This window comes from Gymnodraco acuticeps, unplaced genomic scaffold (assembly GCF_902827175.1).
Source record: "Gymnodraco acuticeps unplaced genomic scaffold, fGymAcu1.1, whole genome shotgun sequence".
Lineage (NCBI taxonomy): Eukaryota > Metazoa > Chordata > Actinopteri > Perciformes > Bathydraconidae > Gymnodraco > Gymnodraco acuticeps.
This window is the reverse complement of record NW_022990032.1, coordinates 227,857-237,348: the sequence shown is the minus strand read 5'-3', so window position 1 is coordinate 237,348 and position 9,492 is coordinate 227,857. Positions and strand designations below refer to the sequence as shown.

At 44.1% G+C, this 9,492-nt stretch overlaps 1 protein-coding gene across 1 annotated transcript; it reads right to left on the bottom strand.

The window, feature by feature from the left end:
* Positions 1–1,643: 1,643 nt before the first annotated feature.
* On the bottom strand, positions 1,644–7,900 carry LOC117545317 (zinc finger protein 771-like). Its single transcript, XM_034215043.1, has 2 exons — positions 7,254–7,900; positions 1,644–4,156 (listed from the first exon to the last, which is right to left on the bottom strand). Exons 1-2 carry the CDS (start codon positions 7,438–7,440, stop codon positions 2,925–2,927), a joined length of 1,419 nt encoding a protein of 472 aa, XP_034070934.1. The 5' UTR covers positions 7,441–7,900; the 3' UTR covers positions 1,644–2,924.
* Between the last annotated feature and the right edge of the window lie 1,592 nt (positions 7,901–9,492).

Sequence of the window (9,492 nt, the reverse complement as noted above, 5' to 3'; positions counted from 1 at the left end):
GCTTTTGCGGGCTTCACGTAACGCCCATATTTGCCTATAAATGGTCAAAGAAACGCCCATTCATTCATTCATTCATTTTGACTGACTTTATGAAGAAGATCGCAGGAAATGACGACAGAACAGCTAACAAAGACATCTCACACCGTGTCGGATGTGGGTTATTTTGGGGAGGTCGAGATAAATCATATTGTTTGGTGGATGCAGTTTGAACCAGAGTAGCAGCATGGAGGTCGGATCGTCACCAAAATAAATAAATAAATGGCCCGAAAAAGGTTAATGACAAAAACAATACACATAGCCTTCCTCAGGCAGTGTGTTTGTACCAGGGACAGGAGACCCCCCCTTGATGAGAGACTGTAAGAAGTGATCGGGGAATCCCTCCGGAGTGGAGTCATGACCACTGGATCTGAATTATGTTTTTGTATTTGGTGGTTTGTGTTCCAGCTGTCGATCAGCTGTGCGCAGCGTCTCCACTGCAGCCTGTGCCATTCTTCCTTCTGCCAACGGTGTCTCAGTTTCTCGTCTCTCCCGTTTTTGTGCTTTGTGCGTACGCATGGGTTAGAGTTTGCATGGAGGACCGCACGTTTTCCCATCAAGTTAGTATTTTATAAATCGCAAACATTGCGTAGAAACTGGCGTACGCCATTTTTTGAGCGTATATCGCTTTATAAATGAGGCCCCAGGACAACCCGTGGGACGACCACTGCTCAGAGGGACAGGAACAACCCACACCTTCTGCTGCAGAGACAAACCTTCTGACAGCACAGGGACGCCCCGGGACAGAAACAAAGACACCTCCTGCTGCAGAGAGGAACCTTCTGAAAGCACAGGGACGCCCCGGGGCAGAAACAAACACAGCTCCAGCTGCAGAGAGGGGTATCTGATGTAGCCTCTACTAATTTAAATAATGATTCACTGACAGATTAACATAAAATCATAACACAGAATATAGATGTGTGAAATGGGTTGGTACTACCTTTATTTTTGGCATATTTCGAAAATGTAACTCATAATTATTCATAAGAACAAAGAGCAAACATGTTTAAATAAATACAAATACTTCCAGTGGACTGAGGAGGAAGGGTGATTCTTTATGTTATTATAAAATGTGTTTATTTGGCATATAATACTATAATAACTGATATTAAATACATTATTAATTATACATAAGCACTGGATGGAAATCAACGGCAAAAATAGGTAATTAATAAATAAATCATTTCAAGCAGACTTCCACATGTCTTGGTACTTCCTGTTTAAATGTAATTGCTATTACTTTGCATAGCCTCGCCAGCTTTATCAAACTGACAAAATAAACAGTTGTTAAGCTTTTAAATGAACTGTTAAGCTGTCACAGTTGTTTGGAGCTGCTGCCGGGTCTGCTTAAAAAAACACAACAACAATCTTTCTTATAATTCCCCTCACTTCCTGAACGTAGACACAGGTCCGCACTGTCTGACCACAGGGGGTTAAACAATAGCTAACGTTTATTAGCTAAACAGCAATAAGTGGTGGTGCACCAGGAGCTACAGGGCCGGCCGCCAACAGCAATGTAAGATAGTGTCGGTGTTTCGGGTCGGAGCCGGATCCCAGCTGAACAGCTTGTGGGACACAGCAGGAAGAAGTTTTAACACAGCGAGTCCTTCCTTTTCAAAAAGAGTTCACTTTATTAACAACGATTCTTCAAAAGCATCAGGATGAAATGTAACTCACATTAGCTAGTGATATCAACTAAACGATAAGAGATCAGCCGTTGCTTTTTCTTGTTCAAAGGGAGATTCACTTTGGTTTTTATGTCTATGTTTTTGGTCTCAAACTGAGCAACCAAATGGCTTCTCCCATGTGAATTCTCACGTCTCTTCAGACTGTCTTTCAGGCGTAATATTTTCCCACACTCAGATACACCCACGGGTACAACTTCAGATATAAATGAACACATAATGAAATATGACCCCCGGTTTGATGATTGACAGGTCACAGTACAATGGGAGCTATCTACCCTTACCCACAATTTAAAGTAATTCACACAGACCATCTCCTCTTTACTCTTCTCTCTGTGAGGAGCAGCAAGTTCAGCTTCAGAACAAAGTGAAACACAAACAATGGCATCAAATATTATTAATATGTCGGGTAGTAGCCTAATCTCAGAGTGCACCAGAATGCAGGGCCGTCCCTCCCTACACGCAGATCACGTGGGGCCTCATCTTGCGGAGGGGCCCCTCAACTGAGCGCACCGTTATGCGGCGCAATTAGTGTAAGCGCGGCACAGTTTTTCCGCTGCGACACGGAGGGCCTCATCATATAACTTTGCGTGGGGCCACAAAATGGCCAGGGATGGCCCTGCCAGAATGCGTAGTTTATATGTTAGCATTTCAAAAAATCTCCTGGGGGAGGATCCCCCCAGACCCCCCTACTGGGGTTGGGTTTTCAGCATGTGTGCCTTTTTATGTTATACAGTGCAGCTTTGATTCCATCATCTCATTAAACTTTTTTAAAAGCATACTTTAGTTCTGTGAAGGGATATAAGGGATATATGCACTGTACTTCACTTTATTTGATTTTGTCTGCTGAAAAGCAAATAAGCAAATGTCGGGTCGCGATTTATTGACAAAGGAAAAAAGTGCGTCCCGAGGCCTGACCAGTTGAGAACCACTGGTTTAGAGTGTTTAACCGGAATAACAGATCTTTCCAATCACCACTGATTTCAGGGTCAGGAGAAGCTAAAGTCATGTTCTTGGCTGGCTCTGGTTCTCTGTCAGTGTGTTGGTTACTTTTGTGTCATAAGAGCACAATGGACTTGTTTCTGTGCTTAATATTTGTTTTAATACACATTCAGACTTCACTTAGAGCAATGATGTTTTAACACATTTCGAGCAGGTATCGCGTTATACACATTTACTGGGACTAACTCAAAGAGTTTGAACCTAACAATAATCACTGTCTTCAGGGTCAGGTTCTGAAGAGTCTCCAGGGTTGTCCTCAGTATCTGGTTGTAAATGTCTCTCTGGATCTGAGTTCCTGGCTGGTTCTGGTCCTCCACAGTCCTCTCCATCAGCTTCTGTTTCCAGGTGTTCAGCTGAGATGCTGGCTGGAGGCTCTGCCTCTCTGATCTCCTCAGTTTGAGTTTGATGAAGCTGTGATGACTGACGACCAACACACTTATGGATTTTGACCAGATATCTCCGGGTGAATCTTTTGTCACAAACACTGCAGCTGAATGGTTTCTCTCCTGTGTGGATTCTCAGGTGGTACTTTAAATGTCCTCTCTGTCCAAAAGATGTCTTACAAATAGAGCAGCTGAATGGTTCCTCTCCTGTGTGAATTCTCATGTGGTACTTTAAATGTCTACTCTTTGCAAAATATTTCTTACAGACTGAGCAGCTGAATGGTTTCTCTCCTGTGTGGATTCTCAGGTGGTACTTTAAATTTCCTCTCTGTCCAAAAGATTTCTTACAAATTGAGCAGCTGAATGGTTTCTCTCCTGTGTGGATTCTCATGTGGTCCTTTAAATCTCCCCTCTTTCCAAAAGATTTCTTACAAATTGAGCAGCTGAATGGTTTCTCCCCTGTGTGGATTCTCATGTGTACTTTTAGATTTGACTTGCTGCGAATTTCTTTCTCACACAAAGAGCAGCTAAATGGTTTCTCTCCTGCACTACGTCTTGAATCACTGACAGGGTTTTGTTTATTTTTCTGAGACTTTGAACCTGGTTCTCTGGTCTCCTTCCAATCAGCACTGTCTTCAGTGTCAGGTTCAGAAGAGTCTCCAGTCTCAGGTTCTGAAGAGTCTCCAGGGTTGTCCTCAGTCTCTGGTTGTAAATGTCTCTCTGGATCCGAGTTCCTGGCTGGTTCTGGTCCTCCAGAGTCCTCTCCATCAGCTTCTGTTTCCAGGTGTTCAGTTTGTCTTTGATGAAGCTGAGAGGACTGAGGTTTCTCTTCATCATCTTCACTCTTCACAGGGACAGGAGTGAATGTGGACTTGGTGATATCAGCCTCCTCCAGCGCTTGAAGCTGCTCTCCCTCCTGACTGCTCCAGAGTTCCTCCTGTTCCTCTTTAATGTGTGGGGGGGGCTCCGGGTCCTCCTGGTCCAGACTGGAGCTCCACTCCTGCTGTTCAGGGGGAACCTCTTCTTTAACCACCACCAGCTGCTGGACGTCTGCAGGAAACAGGAAACACATATTCAGAGAAACTGTAGAGTATTAGAATTTAAAATCTAACCACGATTAACACTTCTTTAACTTTGCAGCCCTTATCCATTCCTTATTTTAAATGCTTTTCCAGATCGGTCGGCCGTTCACGGAGTGTGAGGCCGTAGCCTTATAGTTTGTGACCTGTCTCCAGAGTCGTTAGCTGAGAACTGGTGTTGGGGTTTCTCAGAGTAGTCGTTTAGCATCTCTCACCGCCTCGCTAAACCTGTACTTGGACTCATACAGGTGCATCTCAATTCAATTCAAAACCTTTATTTATCCAGGTAAAATCCCATTGAGATCAATGATCTATTTTTCAAGGGAGACCTGCAGCAGTAGGTTCCACAAGAAGACATAAAAACATAAACAGAACAACAAAAGGACATCATACAGCAAAATGTACAGGGATTACAATTTACATATTTAACCACATGTACAGGTACCAACAGCATCTGATTTTGTAGCATCCAACCGAGCTTTAAAAACATGTAGTGGTACTAGCTTGGTAATTTTCCGTTCTTTTTGCAGACTGTTCCATGTTAGTGGAGCTGCACATCTAAAAGCTTTCTTCCCTAAGACAGTCCGCTTTTGTTGTTCTGTTGTTTATGTCTTCTTGTGGAACCTACTGCTGCAGGTCTCCCTTGAAAAAGAGATCATTGATCTCAATGGGATTTTACCTGGATAAATAAAGGTTTTGAATTGAATTGAATTGAATGTGTGGGGGTGTTACGTGCCAGGCAGGCTGTACTGGTGTGGTTTTCCTTCCCTCCTGTGTTTCTCTCCCTGTCTTCTGCACAGCTAATCAGCAGCTGATCGGCATCTGCCTGTGCACCTGAGTCTGATGGCTGATTGGATCCTCTCCCCATCAGCTGGCCTATCAGCAGCCAGGGCCGACCATAAAGGAGGCACCCAGGAAGTCTTCTCGCTCTCTCACTCTGGGCCTGTTGCTGATGAAGGAGCCTGCAGTGTTTAGCAACTAATTCACTTTGTATTGTCAGACCTTTTTGAAAGTGTGTGTGTTGAGAGGTGGAGGAGTTAGGTAAGTCTGGGGTACCCAGTACATTTCTCACCACGTAGCTAACTAATGTTTAGACACACTAGGTTAGCGGATTGTTGCCACCCCTGTATATTGTTTTGTCAAAGTCTTTGTAGTTTAGTTAGTGAGGGTTTTTGTTTCAAAGGATAGATGTAGAGATCCTCCTCCTCCTCCTCCTCCTCCTCCTCCTCCTTCATTTGCGTAATCTTCCCTCAGGGAAAAGTACTCCGGTGTGAACGCGATCGGCTCTTAGTTCCATAGGGGAACTAAGTGCTAGGAACTATGTACTGCAAAGTACTTGGTGTGAACGCGGCTATTGTGCATGTCCAAGGAGAATAAGTGGATCATTCCAGTTTTCATTAAACCACATTATTTTTCAACAGAGTTTTTGATCTCAGCAAGTACTTTTTTGTAGCGTGTCACACAATATGCAAAATGCCAACACCATTTCCAAAGAATCTAATTTATTAGGGATTCCGAACAAATGTATTATTGGGGTAGGTTTTGTTTATCAAAATTGATAAAAAAGGGAAGAACTGTTGGGGAAATATTTTCTTAGGCCCATAACTGTGACCCAGTTTATCAGCTTGTACTGACCTCACTGAGCACACGCACCTGTAGCTTGGCTGCTGTGCTCTCAGTTTGTCTCCCTGTTCCTGCCTGTTGGCGTCAGCTGATAGAGGTGTTATGGTTTTATCTTGTTATGCACAATGTTGATTATTCTCTCAGAACCAGCTAAATACATGGGTCTGGGTAGAGATCCTCAGAATTGGTTTGGAATCCGTTGTGTCAACTCATGGCTCGTGACATGTCTTGTGAATTCTCCGGCCGAAACTCCAAATAAACCGTCAGTGTTTGCCATCAAAGCTCCTGCTTTCCCCGTGTCTCACACCAACGCAACTCCGGTTCAAGCTCCGTGCTAGAGCTTTTCAGGTTCAGAACTAGTTCTTCGGTTTAGCTCTGGCTCTTTTCACACCGCCCAGAGTCCGACTGGTAATGCGTCGTTGCGTCATCGTTTGCGTCATGACGTAACCGTTTGCGTGCCTGCTTCATAAAGCCAAACCGCGCGGATTAAATCAGTTGCATTCATTTCTTATGGCTCTATCTGCAGCTTTTCCGGAGTCATTTCTGTGGTTTAGTTATATTCTTATAAAAAAGTGTACTCGTGTCAATAAAGGTTTTTTTAAAACACAACTGTTTCCGAGGTCGGTCTTATTTCTTAAGGTGGACTGAACCATGAGTGTGGAGTAACGTTGTATCTTTCATTTAAATGAACTGTAACCTTCACCCAGGTATGTAACAGCTGTTCTCAAATGAACACGTGAAGTAAAGTTGAATATTTATAGTTTTATAGATTTATAATGAGGTGATCAACGTGAATGCTCAGGTTCCACCTTAACACACAGACACGTTGCTTCACCATGAGCAGAAACCTTTATATATACAGTCTATGGCAGAAACACTGAAACTCTTGTTAAGTTTCTCCATCGTTGTGTACAAACTGGATAAAACGCAGGCTTTTTGTTGTTTTTCAGGAGTTGATCTGTCTCTGCCCCTGGCCTGCCCCCGCCTCGACGTAAGCGTGACGTATGTGGTGCTTTTGCTCTGAACGGACAATTTTTTGGTGCTTGAAACGAACCGGATTCCGGAGCTAAGAGGCTGCTCCGCTGCGGTGTGAAGAGGAAAACCCGGTGCTTTTCAAGCTCCAGCTCCGAACCGGCCCTGAAACACCGTTGGTGTGAATGAGGTATGAGAGTCCCGTTTCCAATTACTTCAGAAGTTTCCATCACACAGGGTTTTCTCTAAACTGGGTAACAGGGGCGCTGCACCCTCTTACTCTCAGCGTGCACCCTCATACCAAAATGTAGATTTCCCCCATAAAATGTTAAAGTGATGCCAGAAAAACAATATTTATGTTCATCAAAAAACGGTATAATTATTGCGTCAGGCGGCAGAGACAGCTATTAAGAGTCTAACGAGTTAATACAGAGTCTAAAGAGTGAGAGAGAGTGAATAAAGAGGGAACAGACCTGCTCTGTGGATCTGAAGCTGAGGCTGTAAAACAGCGTCCAGTAGTTTCCGGTGTCTCTCGTTCTCCTGTTTTGAACGAGACAGTTCCTCCTCGTACTCTGCTATCGTTCTTTCAAACAGAACAAAGATGTCTTCAGCAGCCGCAGTGAGTCGCTGCTTCACCAACGAGAGCAGGACAACACTCATGTTTACTAAATCACCACTTCCCGTTTCTCTCACTCTGTGTTGCTAGCGTGTTACCAGCTAGCATGCTAAGCTAGCTTCTAGAGTCCGAGCTAAAGGCTTCAGAAGAAAGAGCACAAAGTCAGAGGTTCATCCAGACACACAGACGATGGACGGATCAGCTGCTCACACACACTTCCTCAGGAACACCGAGAGAGAACCATGGATGTAGCGAGAGAACCGAGAGAAGCCACGAGACGTGATCTGGTTCCATTAGAAAGAGCGAGACCATCACTTCCGGTGCATCACTTCTTCTTCTGTCGATTTAAAGGCGGATTGCAAACAACTTTAAGGTGCATACCGCCACCTACTGTACAGAGTGTGTATCACCATTGCCCTTTCTCATTTCATCAAATCCCCCTCCTCGACTCCTCGGTCCTCTGGTAGTGACCCGAAAATGAATTTCAGTGCGCCATGTTGAAGGACATCTCATTTCTCTAAATGCACTTCGAGGACCGAGCATCGAGGAGGCTCTCTGGATGAGCTATAACCGAGGATACACTGATGGGTCCTCCACGGCTCCTTCGTGGATGCATTTCCGGGAACAGAGATGTTTCAAAGAGTCGTGACGCACGGCCGGACTTATCTCAGCCAATGACAGCTCTGCATGCATGCGTCCCCTGGATATTATTTTATTAACTGCTTTCATCGCGATGCGATGTTTACAGTGAGAACAGCTGTGAGGTCCGTGCAGAAAGCAGAGCAGTGTGTATAATATATATTGTTGGCGCAGCAGCCATTACCAGCAAAGATCTAGATAGCCTTGGACTAATACTACGGAGGAATAAAAGACGCCACACACTTGCATTGTAGTTCACATGACACTAGAGGCTTCTCAATACTCAAAAGGACTTTTAAAGGACATCTAATTTCTCTAAATGCACTTCGAGGACCGAGCATCGAGCGTCGAGGAGGCTCTCTGGAGGAGCTATAACCGAGGATACACTGATGGTTCCTCCACGGCTCCTCCGCGGATGCATTTCCGGGAACGGTGGAGGCGTGACACACGGCCGGACTTATCTCAGCCAATGACAGCTCTGCATGCATCCTCTGGATATTATTTTAGAAACTGCTTTCATCGTGTCGCGATGTTTACAGTGAGAACAGCTGTGAGGTCCGTGCAGAAAGCAGAGCAGTGTGTATAATATATATCACTCAGTATAACAGGCCTACTCTCTTTATTTGCTGTAGTTTAGTAGATATCTACAAACAAAGAGTCGATATTTTTCTAAGACCATTTAGTGCTTCACATAATAAAATACACAACGGCTGTAGCCTGATTATGCTTTAGGAGCTGTAAGTGTGTGTGGTACAGTGGCTAGGTGTGTGTGGTACAGTATGTTGGTGCAGGGTCGGCTCTAGAACAAATCGAATGGGGGGGCAATCATTTACCAAGGGGGGGCACACACTGCCGTCAACAACCAACACACAAACACCAACGCAAAGCGTACTTTTTCTTTATGGATATTTTACTAATCATTCCCCTTTTAAACTGTATTCTTGTGTTACTGTCCTATAGTATTTCATACCCGTTTTTCATTTATTCTCTCTTTAATAACTATAATGATCATATAAAGGTATTCCTCGAAAATAATTACATAAATGGTGACCAAACCGTTTGAGACCCACTGAGATAACCTACACTAAAGTGAACTATCTAAACACTGAGAGAGTCCTTACCTCACTGAGCTGACGTTATAAGATCCTCACAGTCTGACAGGAGAGGACTCTCCTCCACCTTGGTGTAGAAACAGCCCTTTATATCCGTTAGCATAGCTAGCTAACCAGATGCTAACAACATTCCACGTTACCAGTGGAACCAGTTACGTTAGTCCACCAGCAGATGACAAACACCCACCTCTCCGCCTCTTCCAAGGGACGAGGCAGAGTTTGTTAGATTTTTTTTTTTTCGCTGGTCAACATGTCGGTTAAAGTTGAAATCTTCCAGACAAAATTAGAAAAGTACCGGTCAAAAGGTCTTCTTTGTTATTTATTGAGCTTTAAAACAAATGAATA

Bases quoted from the DNA above. Each gene is read 5' to 3' on its own strand.
- LOC117545317 (XM_034215043.1), bottom strand. From the start codon at position 7,440: ATGAGTGTTGTCCTGCTCTCGTTGGTGAAGCAGCGACTCACTGCGGCT. The intron at 4,157-7,253 runs GTCTGTTCCCTC...TGTTTCCTGCAG, and splicing joins GCTTCAGATCCACAGAGCAG to ACGTCCAGCAGCTGGTGGTG.